General features: G+C 36.8%; 1 protein-coding gene across 1 annotated transcript in view; it reads right to left on the reverse strand.

Moving 5' to 3' along the window:
- The window catches only part of NCAM2 (neural cell adhesion molecule 2), a 184,721-nt gene that overhangs the window by 76,660 nt on the left and 83,975 nt on the right, over positions 1-24,086 (reverse strand). The window contains exons 12-13 of the mRNA XM_036243644.1: positions 7,361-7,548; positions 2,567-2,663 (exon numbers count right to left, since the gene is read on the reverse strand). Coding sequence (XP_036099537.1) covers positions 2,567-2,663; positions 7,361-7,548 — 285 coding nt within the window. The remainder of the gene's footprint in view (positions 1-2,566; positions 2,664-7,360; positions 7,549-24,086) is intronic.

The following is a 24,086-nucleotide window of genomic DNA, read 5'->3' on the forward strand; positions in this document are numbered from 1 at the left end:
GCATGCATGTGTTTTAACACTCTTACTTCAATTGCATTCTCCATTGCTGGCAAATAAATAGAAAATAGAATCGATCAAGCAGTTCACTCCGCTTGCACTCTACCATTGGATGGACCTACACTGAAAGTCTGCTCTCCCCTTTCCCTGGCTGAACGTTCTCTCTCTAAATGGCATTTCTTTTCCTTTTCTCTTCTCCAGGACACGGCATCACCTGGTAGCTCTTTTCTTCTCTGCTTCCCTCTTTTGAATTTTCGTCTTTCTTCTCTGTCTTGCATGAACTGTAACGATCTCTCTCAAATGACACACTTTCTTCAGTCTTACTATCTATCTTCTCGGGCAGCAAACTCTTTGTTTCCCTGTCACAGTGTTTGGATATATGGTTCCCAGTTTCTGCCCTGACATCTTTCCTTCTTCTGGGAAATTCTTTTCCTAGACGCTGGGAAGCTAAGCGACAAGGCACGGTTCCGAGCACTTGCTCAGCTTCCCCGCAGATGAGGATGTGGTCATTCTAACCCCAGAGCCATCCGAAGAGCCCAGTACTCGTGAGCTGCACTGAGTGGAAGTGCCGACGTGCATATTCTCCAGGATGTTGTTTTAAACCTCATCCCAGACAGCTCCTGTTGTCACTCCCCCTCAAAAGTTGAAATGTGTCTTGAGGGGAACACCATGTAAGCATATGACTGTCTAGTCACTAAGTTAAAGCCAATACAAAATAAAACTGAAAGAAGAAAAAATGTGAATGCCCGTTTGGAGCTTTCCCCAAGAAATTCAATCTGAATTCCATTTTGTGTCTCAGGCGTATGATTCACACTTTTATCGCAGGCTTTTGTTTTTGTTTTGTACTATTATTTGTAAAGATAAAGGGCCATATGTTATTCATCTTCAGATTTCTAGATCTAGAACAGTGCCTGACACTACCTCGAAACTCACTGTATATATGTAGAGTGAGTGAATTAACAGATTCTTAAGAGTTGATGAAATCACGGATTCCCTAAAAATCATATCAGCTATCCTAATTTCCTCTTTCCAGAGGAGCACAGGAATTAGGAAATTAAGGGAGTGTCATAAATAGACACATACAAGTTTGGCTTATAGTTTCTGGAAAAAAAACAAAACAAACAAACAAACAAAAAAAACATATCATAGACTTTTCCAAGCTAAATAATAAAACTTAACCTGCAAAAGAAATGTGGTTTTATATTCAGTTGAAGAAGTATTTCCAAATGAACTAAATTTAACCTGATTTCAAATTTTATGGAACAAGTGTCTGGATAAAATGTGATCTAGGTACAAGGACAAGTAGATGGACTATAATTCCATCTGTGGGATTCTGTTCAATTGACCCAGATTAACCTCTAAGCAGGTCTCCGTTCTCCAAAATGACTTGTATAGGTTTATCCATGACTTAGGTGAAAATACAGATGACTGCTTCATGGTATTTGTGATTTAAATCAATCTTGGAAAGAGAGTTAAAACATTGGATCTGACAAGGTCTTAGTAGGTTAAAAAGAGCAGCCCAAACTGACAAGATGAGATTAAATAGGCTAAGTATAAAGTCCTGAACTGAGATTTTAAACAAAATCAATTGTGAAGCATAGCGCAGTAGACCTCACTTAATAGCAGTTTTTGTAGAAAAGATATAGGACAAAACGCTAGGAGGAAAATAAAAGTGACAAAATGAAATGAATTTTTGTATTATTTAAAAGATATACAGTGTCCAGTATAGCATTATCCAGTTGTATGAAACATGTAGATTTCCAAATTTATAATCAGTTTTATAAAACATCACAGCAAAGTCTATAAATATATATGTGTGTTTGTGTATTTAATTTATATATACCATATAAATAATTAAGAACATAGTTGGATTTCTAATTTAAATAAATTTTACACTACATGTTATTATTTCTATATCTGTAAATTTTAGGGGAAGAACTAGAATGTTTTTATATATAAAGAATAAGACCTTTTTTTTAAAAGCTATATCACCATAAATTTTCTATTTTCCTTAAAAATAAGTTTACTATTTGTATTTTCAAGTTTAGAATTTTAAAATATATTCATTTTAGTTAAGTTTCTTCCAAGGCATCTTTTATTTTGAATTTTTGACCAAATTCTTACTATACTTGAAATATATTATGGTTTCTTAAGATATGTTTCCTCCTTCTTTCATAAGGAACTTATAAAGTTAAGGGACTTAGAATCAGGTTTTATTTTATTTCTTCTTTTTTTTTAATCCTTACCCAAGGATATTTTTCCATTTTTCTTCAGAAAGAGTGGGAAGGAGGGAGGGAGAGGGAGAGAGAGGGAAACATCGATGTGAGAGAGACACAACTGGTTGCCTCCGGCAGCATGACCCTGACTAGAATCAGGTTTTACAATCAATTTTTATTAGTAAATACCTTCGATGTCCTCACTGTATGCCAGATACAACTGTTCCGAATTTTTAAGCACCGGCTCATGCTTTAGAATAATAGTAACCTGAATCATGAATTATGGAAATGTAAAAGCTATCTGATTACAGACATATTGTATGAGATTTGAGAAATCCTTATGCTGTACTTACCAGCCAAAGCAAGAATATATTCTTGAAATCTTGTTCCTATACGATTAGTGGCTGTGCAGTTATAGCGTCCAAAGTCATTGTCAGAGGTAGGTGCAATCTAAAATAATATTAATAACACACTTTTCAACATTTTAAAAAAGTATCACAGAAGTTTCAAAATGGACTCTAAACTCTTATATGCACACTGTCTTCACCCATATTTAATTATTCAGAACTCCTTGCCATAACTTTCCTTTCCTATATCAAGTCAATATACTAAGTAATACGAATCCTTTAAAGATGTGATCCATGGCCCGGCCAGTGTGGCTCAATTGTTGAGTATTAACCTATGTACCTAGAGGCTGCTGGTTCAGTTCCCCTCAGGTCAGGGCACATGCCCAGGCTGCAGGCTCCATTCCCAGTGGGAGGCATGCAGGAGGCGGCCCATGGATGTTGATGCTTCTCTTTCAGATATTGATGCTTTTCTTTCATCAATATTTCTACCTCTCTCTCCCTGTCCCTTCCCCTCTCTCTAAAACATAATCAATAACAAAATAAAAATAATAATAATAATAATAAATAAATAAAATAAAGACGTAATCCATGGAGTTATGGAGTTATACTGTCCACAGCAGTAGGTGAATACAATTCATCAATATATTAAGTAGATTAGTGCCACCGTTTTGTTACATCTATGGAATAAGAAAATCATTAGATATGTATATGTGTAAAGCTCAGAAAGTAGAAGACTTTGAAAAACGGATTCTGCAATTATTGCAGATGTAAACTTAAAAACAAGAAACTTGTACCAAAAGAAGTAACTCTTTGTTTACTCTGTTTTACACTAAGATCAGGCAGTTTCACAGTTCAAGAAAGGCTCAAAGTATGTCAGATGTTAATTAACATAAAATATTAATGAAGGATGGAGATTCATTCTTAGAAAAAAAACGTTCCCAGCAGGCATTTTGCAGGGAAACACTGCTGTGTAGCAATCTTTGTAGAGAGGCACATTATCTTCGTACCTAATAACAGTATCTTGCTTCCATTTCTGTTCATTTCCTATCATTCTCTTTCATTCTAAGTAGAACATAGCTGACCTCAAACCTTACCCATTTGAAATCCATAATTAAATTAACCTTCTGGGACTCTATTGCTGAACATTGGGACCAACCCTGTAATTCTAATGTACCAAAAGTCTGAAGTGCCAATTCAGAAAAGAGATTCGATGATAGTAATAGATAAAAATTTCAATCCCAGTAACTACTATTAAGAGAGAATATGCTTACAACAAGAGTTGATGTTAATTTCAACTCTGTCCCAAAAGGGGGAAAATAATTCTGTGGTAATAGGAGGCTATTAACTAAAAGTGCAATTTTGAGGTCCATTGAAGATGGTAATTTTGAAAAGTACAATAAAGCTGTGTCATTCATTCTCCAGTCAGCTGTCCATCTAGGAACAGAGCAAAGATTCAAGGATTTGAGGTTTTAACAGCTCTTAAATAAGTACTCCTAAGCGGTTAAATATTCATTTTTCTTACATTTAGCTTTTAATAAACCAGGCTAATTTAACTCTAAAATAATTTTACTAGTGAGAAAGGAATTTGACTAAAACAATGTCCTTATTTTACAGGCATACAAGAAGGTTATTTGTAAATTACATAGGGAAGCGAGTGTACTGAGTGAATCCAATGCAGACAGGATGGCCATAACAGAATCATCACTAGTGCACTGCTTCTCAAGAGTAATAGAGTAATTTAAATAGATCCATGTTCATTGGAATAATTTTTCAAAATTTCAATTTACTTTTTTTTTTTCTCTCTCGTTCTGGGAGTTCACCTATGAGATAAAAAGCTTTACAATTCAAATATAAATAAATAATTAGTATATCATGTTGTATGATTAATATATACAGAAACTCCCCTGAGTACTGGAGATTAAAAACAAAACAAAACAAAAAGAAACTCCACAGACCTATACATGACCTGGGCCAATCATGTGCCCTGCAACATATTTGGTATATTTCAGGAAAACAATATGAAAGTATAGTCCAACAGTGGTTTTATACCCAATTTTAGCATAATAAATTAACTGATACTTTTATCAAAATATCAAGTAATATACAACAGTAATGTTATAAAGTAAAAGTAATATTATAAAGCATTAATTTTATATATTTTAAAATATTTAAATGTTTTAAATGTGCAAATGAATGTTGCTATCTATGCAAGGAGTACTAGGAACATCTACTTAAGATACAGTTCTTTATGTTTTAATGTACAGTTCAAATAATTCAAGTTTACTTAAGATGCTGGGCAGTGACAACAGAATAGATCAGCAAGTTTAGTTTTAAATATCAAATTCAAAGCTGAGAGTACAATGTTAATAAAAAATAGCTCACTAGTCTTTTTCCTAAACCTCAAAACCAGATTTCTTCTTTTTATGTATTCCATGGTAAGAAAATCATTTATGTAACATCATCTTTACTTAGGATAAGGACCAAATACAGATGATTTAAAGCAGAATACTATTCCAATCATCCTACTAGAAACTTACTCTATCAGTTTTTTTGTTCATGTACTGAAAAGTTGTCTTATCTCAAGGGACTACTCGAAAAAATGGAAAATAATAGTTTGGATGAGCTATAAGAGATGCATTTATGGACAGTAACCTAAAGGATTTAGAAATTTTAAAAATATTTAAAAATTTATAAATTTAAAGTTTGAGTATATATTTAATCAAAGAAAAAGGAAAATATTTAATAATCAATTCATGAAATTTATTATTGACCAATTTGTTATTATCTGTAAAGCTGATTTTTTTCTATATTTTATTATGTTCCAATTATTAAAAATGATATTACTATTATAATAATTACTAAGAAAAATAGAAATAATAATGTACTATCCCAAGTAACTATGCATGCTTTTCTTATTGTTATATTATACATTTTGTTTTATATTGTCTTTAAGTAGTGTTAGTTACACATTTATATTATTTATTCAAGATTTAAATTTAATTTTTAAAAACTGTGTGCACATAAAAAAATGTATGCTCAAGGTTAATGCTTCAGCCAAGAGATCATATCTAAAGTAAAAAAAAATTGCTTAGTTTTCACTTTGGGGTAGGGAGAATGTCATTTAGGCAGAAGAATAAAAAATGTGAAAGCCTTATATGAATAAAATAGTTAAATGTCAGTTTTATAAAATGTTGCTTGACATTGATGATGGAGAAGTATGAGCTGTCCCAGAAACTGAAAAGTAGCAAGATAAAGGAAAGCAGAAATTACAGATTAATCATGTAAACGTGAACTTAAATCTACCTGTCGTGGACTGACTTGTGTCCTCCCCCAAGGTCACATGGTGAACTCTAATGGACCACTAGAGTTGGAGATGAGGGCTTCAGGAAGACACAGAGTTTGAAAGGCCAGGTGAGTGCAACGCCAGAGGCAGTGCCGTGCAAACCGAGGTGAGCGATTCCACCATAAATCATTGATGCTGTGAACCTTGATCTTGGATTTCTATCCTCCAGACATATCGGAGTGGGGCGGGGGGATTTTGTTATTTAAGCCTCCCAGTCTGCGATATTTCATTTTGCCAGCCAGAACACACACTAATACATTACCCGAAAGCAGTTAAACGCCAACATCGGTTTTAACTATGGTTAAATTCCTAAAATTTAGGCTAAATCTCACCAAATGTCTTCCTCTGTGTCAATCCGCTAATAGCTAGTTCTAATATAGTTACACAGAAACCAATTTAAATTGATTTAGAGCAAGTGGCTTAATTATCAGCCAATTTTCCAAACATTTGGAAAGTGATAGCCAAACCCTTTTATCAACCAAATGTTTTACCAAGTCCAGTTTCCAGGCAGAAGAGTTTACATGGCACCTTTCGGTTCAGGCAGTATGGATTATCAGATGCTATTCTAAAACATACATTAAAAAAAAAACGAGTGCTCTATGCCAGTCTAGTGTCTGCATTAAATTCATCGTCAATAGGGTGACTCCCAGCGGCCCAGGCCCACCCGGCTGCCAAAGGAGAGGTGCCTCCGGCCCAGGCCGGGAAGGAAAGGGGAAGGGGAGGGAGCAATGCAAACTGAGTTAGTGGGAACATGTAGCATCTGCTCTGCTAAATAAGACTTGTATTGAAGAACATTCACAACTGTTCTGAAAGCATCCTAAATTGGAAAGGCTGATGACCACTGTCATAGACATATATCTTTTAGAAACTGATATGCACATACATTAATTTGCAATGAATAAATAAAAGGTATTGTATTCAAACAGAATTTAAACACCAGGCACTTGGCAGTACAAAACAGCTATCTATCATATTAATTTTAAGAATAAAATGAAATGAGGAATTGAACAGGAAATCTGGTTCATTTGAGAACTTGTCAATATCTAGCCAGCACACAGCATTTACATACGCCCATCTAAGGCGAAGGAGCTGTCACCACAGAACCAATGGCTGGGAGCAACACTGAAACTGAAATTTTGGCTCCAAGAAATGACAAATCATATCCCTATTTTTTCCTGATATAATTGTTTTTATTTTCCAAAAATAAATTCATGAGAAATAACGGCTTTTGCTATACACTCATATTTCTATATAAATAGTGAAATATTAACCAGTAATGAGCCATAATCCAAATGCATAATACTCCCCTTTTGGTAAATAACCATAAAATATGTACGATAGGTTTTATAAATATTCTATAATGTAAACACATATTATTATATTTATATATTGAGATCTTTAAACATATTCTAATGGCTAAGATAGTACAATTTATTGATATGTACATGAAAACTTACCTCTAATATCACCTTTCTCCCTGTACTATATGTTTTTAAATTAGTGGTGTTTTTAGCCGGCAAGACTAATTTCTCTCTTCTCCAATGGACTGAGGCTGGTGGATTCGATTTCACATCACAGCTTATATTGATTGGATTTCCTTCCCAAGAGTAATAAATTGTTTGGTTTGATATGAACTTGGGAGCATCTGTAAAGCAATATGACACAATATTTATACACCTTTTAAGATAATCATTTAATTAGTATAAACAATAGTTAGTATTACTTAACTACAAGAAGAAGTCACAGCCATTCTATTTTCATATATTTAATGTGAAATCAGAACTCATGAAAATACGTCACTCAACTGTTCATCAAATAATTTAAATATTAATAGAAAACATTCAAAGTTGATTAATTATTAAAATATGAAACTGCTCAGAGGTAAGTTTGCTTTTAATATTACGGCAAAAATATCTGGCTACCTACATATTTGGAATGTGTTTCTGAAACAATCCATAATGTAAAGTGAGAGTTTAGTATTAAACTTAACAAAATCAGTGTCATATAATTTTAAAATCTTGCTTTTAGTCATAGAGTTTCTTCTAAAAATATTTTGAAATAGCTCCCTAAAATATCATTTCTACTTTTTATTAAACCAGAGATGATTAAATTTAGTTACAATAGTTAATTTGAAAATTGATCAATTACTATGATGCTCTTTCAATTCTCAGGCCCTATACCAGACCTCAATTAAAAGAAATAACAGTTACGATAAAATTGACAACATATTGTGCATTTTATTGAAATAACCTAATTGGGAAGACAGACAACTATGGACCTTCGTCTTGGTACATTCTGGAACTTTGACAATAGTGCAAATGACAGTCAATCATAATCTTTCTTTTTCTGAAACGGATTTTAGAGAGAGGAAGGGAGAGAGAGAGAAACATCAACATGAGAGAGAAGCATAGATCTGCCACTTCCGGCACCTGCTCCAACCAGTAACTGAACCCACCATCCCCCAACTGACAGGATGATGCCCAGCCAACTGGGCCACACCAGGTCGGGCCACAGTTGTATTCTTGATGGCTTACACAGCATAAGATGCTTAACTGGTTCTCAAAAACTGTACATCAGATTTACTTACAGTCAATTAATTTTCTATTGAACAGGTCAGTTAAATTGAGCAGAAGGTGTTTTCAAGATGAAAAGAAAAAAACTGTTTCAAGGCCTTGCAAGATTAAGTGAAAAACCTAAGAGTGTATAAGGACATAGGGGAGTGTCTGTAAGGGAAACTAATGTTCCGATATGCAAGTAAACAGCGAAGATTCTATCTACATCCACTTCTGCCTGTAAAATATCTTTTTACTGCTTAATGTGTACAAAATATAATCTCTTTAGCATTATAATATTATAGGGAGAGACTTATGAATACTTTATTTGCATAAAAATATAGCCCACCATGAAAATCATACATGCTAATAGAACTCTTAATAGCTGACTCACAGTCTACTCTGTCCACAATAGGGCATCTGTGTGAATATGTATTCTATTATTATAATTTAATCATAAATTTAGGGCAGATTTTTTTTTTGTTTTAGAAAAGCAAGCTATTGCTACTAATTGCTTGCCTATGATCTCAGTGGGAATTTAATTCAGAATTACTAACATTGAATGCAAATGTGCTATGGGTTATACATACAACACAGAAAGCCACATTAAACTTGGATTTGTGGGGTGAGGTAACAAAATATTGATCGCTCACATCTACAGTAAAACAGAAACTAGATTCCTCTACATTACATGTTTTATAAATATCAAAACAGTAGCAAGACAGCAATATTCAGTGGCACCAGATGGGCAAGTGCTGACATCAAAATGTACAGAGGAAAGAAATTTTGCCAATTAAAAATACAAGGAAGGTCAGAGGAGAGAGGAATGTGCTGTAGGCAGAACTGAGAAAAGAACAGAAATCTATCTATCTATCTATCTATCTATCTATCTATCTATCTATCTATCTATATATATACATATAAATATGTATGTGTCTGTGTGTGTGTGTATATATATAAATGGATCTATCAATTTGTGTGTCTGTTCTGTCTACCTCTCTCTTTATAAAAACAAAAAGATAGGCATGAACAAATCTTCACCTGAAGTTGTTTTAATTGCCTAGGTTTTGGCATGTATTCTATGCATGGGGGGAATTAATTAATGGACTATTAAGTTAAGGACTACAATGCATGAAACATCTCTTAAGGTACTATATGTCCTCCATATTCTATTGAACTCCAAATTAAAATATTATTTTACAAATTAGAAGAACATGTTTTTATCTGAACAGAGTACAGAAGAAATGTCAGAGAAATCTGAATAGTGATGAGATAGAAATACAGGAGGACAGAAATACAGGGTCGGGCAAAAGTAGTTTTAAAGCTGTGAGTATGTGAAACACACAGTTTATTCTTGTACTATTATTTTTAATTATTGCATTATTTTCCATACTAACAACTATTAACTTTCTTTTGCCCAACCTGTAGGTCTTCCACTGGATGGGAAGGTAGAGATATCCTTCAGAAAAGTGTCTGGTAACAGTGAAAACAAAGGGAGTGGCCAAAACACCCTCCTTGATGAAACTTTGGTCAGACTGCTCTAAGCCCCTCTTCACCTCATTTTTAAACTGTGTTTTATCCTTTGGCCTTATAACCGGTTTGCCTTTAGTAATGAATCGTAGCTAAGTCAGTTCAGTGAGAATCTTTCTCCCCTTGATATCTGATTACTCTTGATATCTGATCAAGTTCCATATTACCCAGACTTAATGTCTATGCCCATGACCTCCTTTTAGCAAGAATCCTATTAGGCCAGTTTAGCAAGACTCACATTGTCCTTGAAATTTAATCAAGTTTCTTTTAGACATTTTCCATCCACTGACTCTGGTCATTCTGCTCATTGGCTTAAATCCCACTTATACTTGTACTTGCACTTGGAGTTGAGTTCATTCTGTCTCCTCCATTGTAATAGTCTTGACTCCTCTTGCCAAAGATATGAATCAAGTCTTTCTTACCATTTTTAAGAGGTGTCAGAATAATTTCTCTTTGACAAAAGAAAGAGTATACCCAGAAAAGGTAATGAAAAGAAAAATTTGTTTGTGTTTTCTCTTTAAGAAGAAATGACAAAGACAGATCTCAAGCAACTATGGCAGCGATAAGAACTACTGGGTTATTTTCTGTAATTTTGCATATTTGAAGTGTTAGAGTTAGGGTTATATTTAAAAAAAAATTTTTTTTTGTTATTGATTTTAGAGGGAGAGGAAGAGAGAGATAGAAATATCGATGAGAGAGAACATCAACTGGCTGCCTCCGGCATGCTCCCCACTGGGGATCTGGCCCACAACCTGGGCATGTGCTCTGACTGGAAATCGAACTGGCGAACTCTTGGTGCGTGGGTGGACGCTCAACCACTGAGCCACACTGGCCAGGCCAGGATTATATTTTGAAGTCAATCACAAAAATAAGAACTTCACCTAACAAACTTCCAGACAGGGAAAAATGGAAGATTTATAGTTGACTGTGTGAATTCAGTAAGTTCTCACTGCAGTAAAAAGTGAGCTTTGCATTTCGAGCATTTACCTGTGATCAAAGTTAAATGTGCAACATTTTTGTGTACATGGTCCTTTTAAGTTATGTGGAATTGAACAGATATCATCACATCTAATATCTGGAAAGCAACATGGGAGTCATCTACAGATCTTCATTCTCTTATGAGAAACCTTGCTCTGCGATACTTGGCAAGGTGGCGGCAGGGTCAAGGCCACCACCGCTTGGCTCTTCATGTTCATCTCATAAAACCGCATTGCTATGCCAGTGATTCCATTAAAAACTGTGCGTATATTCTCAGAGAGTCGTTTCTATAGATCATTAACAGCAGAATTAATGTTTGAAATGATTCTACCAAGTAATTAAGGAAGTACTTTATTATGTCCTGTATACTGTATTTAAGCAATAAAGGAAATGTGTAATACAGTTTAGAAGGATTTTGGTAAAAAGAGAGTGCATATTATACACTCAATTAATTCCAGGCAATGCCAGTAAAAAGAGACAAAATCATCACTATTTTTCTTATTTCTAGGCTGATGTATGAGAAGCTAAGATGTAAGAAGAAATGGATTCTGGGAAGGGCAGTCATTTTCCACATTAAGGGTTTTATGGCTAGAACCACATTTTAGCAACATATCCTTGAATAAATTATGCTGAGATGAAAACATAGGAAAATTAATCTTACATAAGAGAAAAAGAAAAAGACTAGAATGGGAGAAAGAAGGGAAGGAGGGAGAGAGAGAGAGAAAAACATGGATGTGAGAGAGACACATTAATTGGTTGCCTCCAGCATGACCTTGACTGGGGCTAGGGATCAAACCTGCAACCCAGATATGTGCTCACGACTGGGAATTGAACCGTGACTCTGGGCCGTGGGCTAATGTTCTACATACTGACAAAAACCGGTCAGGGTTCCATTGATTTCTTAGAGAGAGTAGAAGGGAGGTAGGTAAGGAAGGAGAAAGAAAGAGAGAGAGAGAGAGAGAGAGAGAGAGAAAGACATCAATGTGAGAAAGACACATCAATTGGTTGCCTCCCACCAGGGCCAGGGATTGAACCTGAATCCCAGGTACATGCCCTTGACCTGAATCCCATCTGTGACTCTTCGGTCCAAGAACCACTGCTCACACTGCTGAGCCTAACTGGCCAGGGCTGTCAGTATATTTAAAACTGGAGAATACATGAGAAGCAATAATATAAGAGGTGCTTGGTGGTGAAAATATTAGGAAGGATCTTCAGACCCCCATATCTTCTCCAGAATAACTATATGGTTAATAACAGTGCATGCATTACTTCATAGGCTGTAATGAGATGAATGTCAAAGTGGATGTAAAATGAATACAGGGACTATGTTCACTTAGCTGTTACCACAATGCTAAGATCTCTACAGAGAAATTATTTAGATTTTATTCAGTGGTAGCTGGGTAGGCAGAAGGTTGAGCTGGGGCACTTCAACCGCCCTGTATCCATGACCTTGGATCTCTTATTTCAAGTTCCCAGCGTAAGAAGAAATAACACAGCGCACCAGCATCTCAATGTGTCCGTGTCTCACAGTCGGGATCAGGACTGTCCTGGTCCAACGATGGGGGACATCACAGGAACGTCTGAGACCGCCCTCAGAGGTGGTAGCGAGTCACTCCTGTTTGGCTCAACGTGCGTTTTGTTTTATTAACATTTTCTGCTGTATTGCTGAGGCGTAGAGCTGAACACGCCACCAGCTGAACACCCTGTCACTGTACCAGACGTTCCGACTTGATTACCTGCTTAATAAAAGCCTTTCACTTCCCCCTGTCATTTCTTTCAGGCTCGGAAGGTTTTCTTTTCTCTGAACGCGGTTTATTTGTGGTTGGTACCTGTGCCCTGCGCACGGTCTGCCTTACTGTCGCGTGCTGGCCTGGGTTCCTCAACGCTGCCAGCTGGTGACAAGGCTTCAGCTGACGGCAAAACACAACACAGGATCCGGCAGCCAAAAGATAGAAATATCTGACCTGAATTCCCACTTGTATGAATAACAAAATCAGGGGACTCGCTAGATACTAACTCACTATATGCTGTTCATTTTGTGAATCCAACTGAAAAGCATGATAATGGTAAGATTTACAAACAAGGAGAAATAGACTTGTCTTTTCCAACCATATTGATGACATCATATGTGTTGCCCTTGTAAAACTGTATTGGGGGAGTCGAAATCCGTCTTGCACACTCTCCAAATCACTACATACCACACAGTGAGGTAGTGGCTTTCTTCTGGCCATCATACTCTGTGGTATCAAATTTTAAATACTTTATTCTTTACTATTAGATTTTTAAGAACCACAAATAACAGCAACAGTTATTTTAATGTGTAATAGAATATTCCATTTTAAAAGCTTTGACATTCATTCCTCACCAATAAATCACAGTATATAAAAATACCACCCACTTCTCTCCGTCGTGGGTACTTCGTCCACACTCAAGGCCGTACTCCAGGCCGTACTGGTTATCTGGTCGACTTTAGAAGCCTGTCCTTCCTGGGTAATGGCCTTCCAGTTTCTGTTTTAAATTCTTCTTGCTCTCCTGCTTAAACTTTTCTAAAAGATCCTCTTCACACTTCTTAAATCAAATGACTTTATGATGGCTTATGAAGTTCTACATTAGCGGGTCCGTGCCTTTCCTTTGGCCTTGTCTGCATTTGGGTTAGCTCAGTTCCTCACAGTGTGATCATCCCTAACCTCTCCTACTCCCAGCCCTGTGCCTGCTGTCTCATCTCGCTAATCACTTTTTGATGTATTTCATCTGAACGTAGTTGTGTGCGTTCCATATTTCTAATTAAAGCATAAATCCCACGAGAGCAAGGACATGTTGCCTTTTCTTACAGTCCTGTCGAGCACCTGAATTTATATTTGATACCCAGTGGATACTCAGTAAAATATAAGTTAATACGTTGGAATAAGTATATATTCCAACACTCCATGTCACAGGAGAGGAAAAGTATATAGACCTTTGTTTGGCTTTCCTAAAATCACAGAACTGAGGACTGTAATGCAGGGTTAATTCTAGAGTAATACATTTTCCTTCATAGACTCTTATTGCCTATTTTGTGAAGAAGCCAGCCCCCTAAATTAGCTAAAAATTAACTGTACATGTTTTGTTTTTTTTTAATATCTAAAATACCTTGATGCTCTGTTCAGTCATTAAATTTTCTCATTTGATTTATGCTGAGGGAAACTATCAAGGGAATAAAAGCTAATATATCCTTTGGCACATTTAGAGGATAATTTAATTAATAATTTCATACATCTAGTTCTACTGTTCGTTCGTTCATATGCAGAATCAGCTATGGCAATTAACTAGATGCAGCCCATGTGTCGTGGGAATTCTAATGGCTACATGGAATACTAAATTAGATGTGTTTTTATTGCCAATTTCACCATAGGACTCAATGTGCATTTCCCATACTAAATTTGAACAACCAAATTAAACATAAATCTCAGCATATTTTATGACCCTAGAGTCCAAAGCGTAACTTATATTGAGATATGCCTATATGTGGCTTCTTAGCACACACTTTAATTTGCCTGTTATTAGTGATATAAATATAATTGATTATAAGAGAAGTTTAGATTGAATTACTCCTTTCTATTATTTTCTTCTTTCCTATGTCTTAATATTGCTTCTCCTTAAATCATACATACACATATTAATAAAAGTGTTTTACTACCTAAGGCTATTTTGTCCTCTATTGTTGCTTTATATGTTGAATTTTCCATAAAGAGCTATGGTATTTTAAATACTGTTATTATTATGAACATTTTTACATATAAATCTAGGAAACAAAGCTCACGTAAATCTTTCATAAACATTTCCAAGTTATTGAAAGAAGGATCGGTCACAGGTATATATCAGTGATAAAACTATTTTATACATAACAATAATGTCAGTCCTCTCGGAGTCTGTTTGATTTAGCAGAAGCACATTGTGTAACTTAACGTAATCTGTGCTTATTGATGTGAAACAACTTTGGAGTGTGCCACTTTATTAAAATTGAAAAGAAAATTGTATCAAATAAAATGTACATTTTTAATCTACTGATTTAATTTGATATCTATGCCTTTAAATTTATATATGGTAAAAAAAAGTTCCATAAAGTTAATTCATTTTTTAAACTTCCCAGTTCTATCAAGCCTTATGATTAAAAAAAAAAAAAAAATCAAAAGCAAACTAAAACATTTCCAATACTTTGTCTTAAAGTGAATGGTTGTGCATCCTAGAATGTTGTTTGTTATATGCATAATGCAATGTCTGGGTCACAACAGCAGAAAACAAACAACAAAAACTCCCTGTATTATTGCCTGCATAATAACAGTAGCAATAACAACATCAGACATACTAATGATAATGATAATAGCTAACAGGGTGCTTGTGACCCATCAGTACACATTATCTAATTAAATTTAATCACAATTACATTAAGCATTATTATCACATTTTACCTTTATATTTATCATGTCTTAATTGAAAGACTGAAATGTAGAGAATTTTGTAAACCTTTTCTACCTCATTTTAAGTCTCTTGAATAAAAATCGGTAACAATTGTCATATATTTATAACTTTCAAAAAACCATATTATTATTTAATTGGAATTGGAAAACAGTTTTTTTACTCAACTACACTTTATGTCAATATATATTTTATATTTATGTATTTATTTATTTATTCATTAATCCTCACCTGAGGACATTTTTCCATTTTTTGTTCAGATAGAGTGGGAGGGAGAGAGAGGAAGGGAGAGAGAGAGGGAAACATCGACGTGAAAGGGACACATTGAGTGACTGCCTCCTGCACATCCCAACCAGGGCCGGGGACAAACTACAACCGAGGTATGTGCCCTTAGCGGGAACCAAACCAAGGTCTCTCTGGACCGCAGGCTGACGCTCTAACCACTGAGCAAAACTGGCCAGGGCTATATTTTATTTTTAAATATGCATTCAATTAGAACACTTTTTTGTTTTAAGAGGTAATAAACGATCATCAAAATTTAATTATTTTCACACAATAGAACAAAATATTTTGAGCCATATAGAGAAAATGAAAGCAATTCAGGTTATGATTGGAAATAAATCATATGTGATACATTTTCAGAGCATTACCGCATAATAAACAAAAGTAAAAATGTAGAGAGTTTCCTAAAATAATCGTTTATTGACCCAGGTCACCTCCTTTGGACTGCATTTGCGGTAGGGGGGAGCTAAAGTTGTGTGCTCTTTGTTTTTGTTTCCCCAGGATGAACATATTGACTGTCATATTTTAAGCATTAATAAATATTAATTTAATGAATAAATATAGTAATAAATATAAAACAGATGGCAATATACTACTATGCACAATAATTATATTACATATAATTGTTTTTTTGTTTTTTTTTATCCTCACCTGAGGACATTTTTCGATATTTTGTTCAGATAGAGTGAGAGGGAGAGAAAGAGAGAGAAACATCGACGTGAAAGCGACACATCGAGTGGTTGCCACCCACACGACCCAACCAGGGTTGGGGACAAACTGCAACCAAGGTACGTGCCCTTAGCGGGAACCGAACCCGGGTCTCTCCAGACCGCAGGCCGACGCTCTAACTGCTGAGCCAAACCGGCCAGGGCCATATAATTGTTTTTCAATAAAATTAATATATTTAAAAATTAGAGAAATTAAATTAAAAGTATATAGTAGCAAGAACACATTGCAAAGAGTGAAGGACAAACATCATATGAACAGACTTAGAGCCAGAGCCACTCTAAGTGGAGGGGCAGCCTTGATCTATTTCTCCAAGCCCCACCTGCACCTTCTGGCAGATGCAGCCTCACAGGTGAAAGGGGACACAACTCAGAACTGGGGTATCTGATGTGAGCCCCTTGAAGTCTCCCCTCAGAGTCTCTGGCAGGACACTGCTGAGCTAGAAGGCAAGCAGCTAGCTCTCCTCTCAAGGGCCGAGGGTCTCTGTCACCTCAGTCAAAGGGCCATTTTGATTTTCATTCCCAAATCCTGTCGGTTCCATTTTGCCAAACTCATTTCCAAGGGGTGAAAGTCAATCTCACCCACAAACGGGCCAACAACAGTCAGCTCCAAATTACATCAGGAGGGTCCACATAATCCACACGAGGGACATTCCTAGAGCACCTAGCTCAGGAGACCACGGAGACTTCACCGCTCCATCCCACGGGACACTTACTGCGTAAGGCCTCCCCACGAAGTCTGGGAGTCAGTAAAGTTCTACCTAACACACAGAAACAAACACAAAGTCACAACTAAAATGGGGTGACAAAGAACCCACAAATGAAAGAAAAGGAAAGATCTTCTGAAAAAGAACTAAAGGAAATGAAAGCAAGCAATTTATCAGACCCAGAGTTCAAAGAATGGTGATAAGGATGCTGAAACAACTTAATGAGAATTATAATAAACTTAATGAAAACTACATCAATATGACCAAAGAGACAGAAACTCTGAACATGAGCTGGTGGGAATGAAGAATAGCATATCTGACATCAAGAATACACTGGAAGGAATTTAAAGTAGACTGGATGAAGTGGAGGATAGAATCAGTGATTTGGAAGTCAAGGCAAAAACAAAAAAATCATCCATACAGAGCAACAAAAAGAAAAACAAATTAAAAAGAATGAGGATAGTTTAAGAGAACTCTGGGACAAAATGAAAATAAGAACATCCGCATCATAGGGGTACCAGAGGAGAATAAAATGAGCAAGGGATAGAGAACCTGTCTGAAGAAATAATCACAGAAAATTTCCCTAGCCTGGTGAAAGAAAAAGTTACACAAGTTTAGGAAGCATACAGAGTCCCAATCAAGATGAACCCCAAAAGACCCACACCAAGACACATCATAATTAATATGGCCAAGGCCAAAGACAAAGAGGGAATCTTAAATAGGAAAGACTTTTTTAAGCTTTTATGATCACTTAAAAATCTTTTATTAATTGGATTAAAAGGGTGACCGAGTAGTTTCTGTCACCTATAATTCTAATTCAATCAACTGAACAAATCTGTAAAATTGCTTTCAAAATAAAACTCTAGATTTAGAAAACCACCAAATAGAGATTTTAGGATATCTATCACATGCAAAATATCTTTGCAATTTCCCAAACAGCTCCTGGGAAATTACAACTATGTGTTTCTTTTTTTTTTCCACTCCAGAAAAAGATATATGATAGAAATAATTATGTTTGTCTCTGATATTGCATTATAGTAGAAATGTTTCTACTTGTTCTAGGAAAGAATATTTAATTTTGCAAATCAAAAACAATTTTAATAAAAATTTAAAATATATGTGTATATATTCAGATGAAATTATTGCCTTGGTTTATTAGGATATGATCTAAAAGTTTTACATATCTAATTTTTATTACTGGAAAAAGATCTAAAATATACATCTCAAAATAATTAAAATAAGCAATCACAATTAGAAATGTTGCTCAGGGCAAAACAATATTTAAATCAATTGTTTTTGCATTAATGATTTAAGAGTACTGGGAACAATAATTAATCATATTATGAGACCTGGCAAAATCATAGAATGATAAATGTATCAAAAAATAAAATATATTGTATGGTATTGGATAGGTTCATTGATAATTGCTTTTAAAATTTTAGAAGACTTTTTAGCAGGCCCAAGAAAAATCAAAGACTTTCTAAAAAAAAAAACCACACCAAATAACAGAATTATCACTAAATTATCAGTATCCAACAAGTAATATTTGATATCCTGATACATAGAGGCATTTTGAGGTACTCAGTGTGCTAAAAATAAGTATTTAGAGCCCTGGCCAGTTTGGCTCAGCGGTTAGAGCGTCGGCCTGCGGTCCGGAGAGACCCGGGTTCGGTTCCCGCTAAGGGCACGTACTTTGGTTGCAGTTTGATCCCGGCCCTGGTTGGTCGTGCGGTGGCAGCCACTCGATGTGTCCCTTCACGTCGATGTTTCTCTCTCTCTCTTCCTCTCTCTCCCTCCCACTCTATCTGTACAAAAAATGGAAAAATATCCTCGGGTGAGGATAAAAAAAAAAAAAAAAAAATAAGTATTTAGAGGTGACTTGCTCTTATCAGATAACCTTCATCTTCATCACAGGGTCAGAAACAGTAGTCAACAATATAAGAGCAGAGAGGGCATTTTACTCTGGATGAAATAAATGTGAAATAAAGGGATCTCTGTGGAAATTATAGTAAATGAAATGAGTTATATAGGTTTTAAAACTGTAAAGATACAGAATCAATTTTATCTGATTCTTAGGTTCCACTTCTTTAAAATACTGTGATGACATCACATTTCTAAGAGATATTTTTTCTATCATTGCTCATTTGTATAGTATAGTCTCTATAGCACATATGGAATTATAAGTGCACTGGATTATATATTATTTTAAGATACTTTCTGAGCTCTTCAATAAGTACACCTTCCTACACATAGTGCAATATTTGTACATCCCTTCAATCACTTTACATCTTTGAAAAGCACAAATAATACATTATCTCTCGTGTTTTACAATATACATTATTAAACTGAGTAATTATTAGGGAGGTTCTTAAAAATAATAGATACAAGCCCGCAGGTGTGGCTCAGTGGTTGAGCATCGACCCATGAACCAAGAGGTTGCTGGTTCAATTCCTGTTCAGGGCACATGCCCCAGTTGTGGGCCAAATCCCCAGTGGGGGGCATGCAAAATGTGGTCAGTTGATGTTCTCTGTCATCGATGTTTCTATCTCTGTCTCCCTCTCCCTTTCTCTCTCTCTAAAATAATAAAGAAAAAAAAAGATACAAAATACAATTTATTTATTTTATGTCTTTAAAACAACTTATTAAAAATTATTTTGGCTTTTCTTATTCAGTATGTGATAATTGCACAAACAAATCTGAAGAAAATTAAAGATAAATTTAACTATACATATTTTCAAAAACCTGAACATTGTTTTATTATTTTTTAAATCTTTATTGTTGAATGTATTACAGATGTTCCTCGTTTTCCCCCATTGACCCCTCCTCCCCACTCCTGCCTTTTCCCACACTATTGTCTGTGTCCATTGGTCATGCATATAAGTTCTTTGGTTTATTTCTTCCCTCCCTCCAACCCCTTTCCCCTTGAGGTTTGTCAGTCTAGCAATGAATTTGTACTTCTTAATCCCTTCACCTTTTTCACCCATTCCCCCAAACCCCCTCCCATCTGGCAACCAACAAAATGTTCTCTGTATCTATGAGAATGTTTCTGTTCTGCCTATTCATTTTGTTTGTAGATTCCATTGTTGATAGATATGTATTCATTGCCATTTTGTTTGTTCATATATTTCATCTTTTTCTTCAAAAAGACCCTTCATCATTTCATATAATAACGGTTTGGTGGTGATGAGCTCCTTTAACTTTTTCTTGTCTAGGAAACTCTTTATATGGTCATCAATTCTAAATGACAGCTTTGCAGGATAGAGTAATCTTGGTTGTAGGTTTTTGCTTTTCATCACTCTGAATATTTCTTGCCACTCCCTTCTGGCCTGCAAAGTTTCTTTTGAGAAATCAGCTGACAGCCTTATGGGAACTCCCTTGTAGGTAACTAGCTGCCTTTCTCTTGCTGCTTTTAAGATTCTCTCTGTCTTGAACCTTTTGCATTTTGATGATGATGTATCTTGGTGTGGACCTCTCGGGGTTCATCTTGTTTGGGACTTCCTGGACTTGTATGTCTGTTTCCTTCACCAAGTTAGGGACGTTTTCTGCCATTATTGTTTCAAATAGGTTTTCACTTTCTTGTTCTCTCTCTTCTCCTTCAGGCACCCCTAAGATGCGAATGATGGCATGCTTGAAGTTGTCCCAGAGGCTCCTTACACTATCCTCATTTTTTTGGACTTTTTTTTCTTTTAGCTGTTCTGATTGGGCATTTTTTGCTTCCTTATATTCCAAATTGATGGTTTGCGTCTTGGATTTACGTACTCTACCATTGAATCTGTGTAAATTATTCTTTATCTCAGTTAATGCCTCCTTCGTTTCTGACTGTGCATCCATCATTTCTGACTGGTCCTTTTTTATGCTCTTGAGGCCCTCACTAAGTTCACTGAGGTTCTCACTGAGTTCATTGAGCATCCTTATAAGCAGTATTTTGAAGTCAGCATCTGTTAGGTTGCTTATCTCCATTTCGCTTAGTTCTTTTCTTGGGGTTTTGTTCTGTTCTTTCATTTGGGACCTGTTTCTTTGTCTTCTCGTTTTGGCTGCCTCCCTGTGTTTGTTTCTGTGTATTACTTAACAAGAGGTATGGGGCTATCTGAGACCAGATTCTGCTTGTTTGAAAGAATTTAGGAAAACCTGAAGCAGGATCCAAGACAGGCCAATCCTATGGTGAAGCAACTGGCAACAGCTTGGGTGGGCCTGAAAGTTGGGTGGGGCGGGGCCTCAGGGAGTCAGCAGGGCGGGGCTACCAGTGTGAGCCAGGTTGCTGGAGTCCCAGATACTACTGCTGTCTGCCGCCCCAGGGAAGGGCTCACCAAAGGAACAAAGGCCTCTGACAGCACCTTTTTCCCGGAGAAAGCCCCCTCTCCAGCCCTCGCTCCAGTGCCAAACAGCTCAGTTCTTCCCTGTATGTCTCTGGTGCCCCTGAGCTGCCTCCCCTCTGAGCTCAGAGGGAGAGAGTCCGATAAGTTCGTGCGCGGGCCCTTTAAGGAGCTGCCTGGGGCTCCAGCCGCCTCAGCCTCCCTGAGTCTCAGTTCCTGCTGGTTTTCCAGGCAAGGGTTATGGGGATTCTCTTCCTGGCACTGGACCCCTAAGCGGGGCACCTGGTGTGGGACGGGGACCCCTCAGTCCTCAGGGAGGACCTTCCCAGCCGAGGTGTCCCCCTGATTTTTATCCGCCACACATGGGTGTGGGACCAGCCCGTCCCCTCCGCCCTCCTCCCAGTCTCGGTGTGGCTGCTGCTTTAATCCCGTAGCTGTAGGACTGCCATTCAGCTTGATTTCAGGCAGTTTTGAGTGATGGTTGTTCTGTAGTTTAGTTGTAACTTCGATAGCACATTTACCTACCTGCCATCTTGAGCGGAAGTCCCTGAACATTCTTTTAAAATTAACTCTATGAAATTTCACTTACAAGCATATAGTTCTGACATGACTCATCTTATTCAGCAAACATTCACTTCAAAGCCCTCCCCATAGAAAAGGTGTGCATTAGTCTGCTGGCTGACCTAGGCTTAACCACAAGACTTTCTGGGTGTGACACAGCAAACATTTGGAATGTGCTTAATAGGCTCGTTCCGCTGTGCGTCTCCTTTCACCGTGAGGTGGCTTGCTCCCTGTCACGGTCACTTCTCCAGCCCAGTTGCAAGGTGGTTGGGCCCACAGCATAGAGTTAAACATTGCTACTTGAAGCAATGCCCCCTATTCAAGGCCTGCCTGGGTCAGCCAGTTGCAGTTGAGAAGGAGAATTACTTTTGCATGCCACTGAGTTTGGCTTGTTTACCATAAATAGTTACTTTGCAATTAGCTCATGATGTAGCGCTCTGCACTGGATTATTTTTTCTCTTTAACCCTTTTAAAGAGAAATCCTTTTCACTGTTTGCCCTATTATATATTATGCTACTTTGTTTTATTATTGGTTTCCCTTGCTAGAATAAAATGTCCACAGATCAGATGATTTAGCTTGCTTTATTCAATTCTATATACTCAATATCTGGAAAAGTACTTAATGTGTAGTACATGCCTGATAAAAATTGCTGAATGTAAAAATGTAATTAAGACTCTAACCTAAATTCATATAATCATGGGTTTAGAATCATCTCTTCTTTATAAATCAGGAAATTAAAGCTTGGATTAAGTTAAATAACTTGACCAATGTCCTAGGATTAGATCTAGCAGTTTCATTAAAGTGTAAATATAGCTAGCTGCTAATACTATAATTTTTAAAATATTATTTTAGTAATGCCCAATATATTAGAAAACTTCCACTCTGTTTAAATCATCACAAACTATGAGCTAGTTTAAGTCAGTAGATAGATATCAACAAGATATAGACAATATTGGGAAAAACCTGTCCTTTCCTCTGCTCCACTGAAATCAGACAATAGAAATCAGAAGATTCAAGAATGTATGGCTATCGAGTTCTGGCTGATTGGAGTCAAGGTTTGGACTGGTCCTTTTTAAGAATCAAGGACCTTAACTTCTGGTGGCCATGTTAGTCTGGACTAAGGTGTGCAGCAGTAAATCCGGGCTAAACCTACCAGCAGGACGTCCTAGCGAGGAGGAAGTGTGGCCAGTAAGTAATGATATTAGGAGGTGTGGTCTTTGGGAGGTGATTACGATTAGATGAGGGCACAGGTAGAGAGCTCTCATGAATGAACCAGTGGCCTTATAAGAGTCAAGAGAGAGGCGTGTGTCTCTGCTCTGCTCTCCATCATGCGGAGAAGGAGAAACCGGCATCTCTAACCAGAGAAAGCAATCTTCAGAACCCAATCATGCTGGCCCCTGGTCTCAGACTTACAGCCTCCAGAACAGTGAGAAGTAAATTTTTGTTGTTTATAAGCTACACAGTCTATGGTACCTTGTTACAGCAGCTCATACAGAATAAATGGCAGTAAGAAGTCTGCCATAAGGTCTTCCTGCATCAGAAAGGATCTTTAAGATGGTAAAACTCAGTGAAGTCCAGGAAGGCTTGGCATGACATGATCTCAGATGTTATTTCAGTGGGAAGCCCCACCCTGTGACGGTCTCCACTAGTTCTGTGAGGTGGCCTTCTTCTCTATCAAATCCTGAAAGTTCGCGTTAGGGACTGATCTGACCTTGGACTTCCAGCCTCCAGAACCGTGAGGAACAGTGCTCATGTAGGAGCCACCCAGCCTGTGGTACTTCATCATAGCCTCCCAGAGTAAGTCATGGTGCTCATGAGAACTGAGATCGCTGGGCAAGGCGTACGTTCCAGAGGAAGGGGGGAAGCTGTGGTCAACGGGAGGTAGAATGCAACACTTCTGGACAATTAAATTAAGCAGGTGCCCAGAGACAGTGATGACTCCAGTACCACAGAAATGACTATTTTTATTTAACTGTTTGATATGTGCTTGTTTATTTGTAAGGTTTATCCTCTCAAGGGTTGGGTATTTCCTAACAGTCCTTAAGAATATTTCAGCATAATTTCAGCAGTAAGCTTTAA

The sequence above is a fragment of the Molossus molossus genome, unplaced genomic scaffold, assembly GCF_014108415.1.
Source record: "Molossus molossus isolate mMolMol1 unplaced genomic scaffold, mMolMol1.p scaffold_m16_p_5, whole genome shotgun sequence".
Taxonomy (NCBI): domain Eukaryota; kingdom Metazoa; phylum Chordata; class Mammalia; order Chiroptera; family Molossidae; genus Molossus; species Molossus molossus.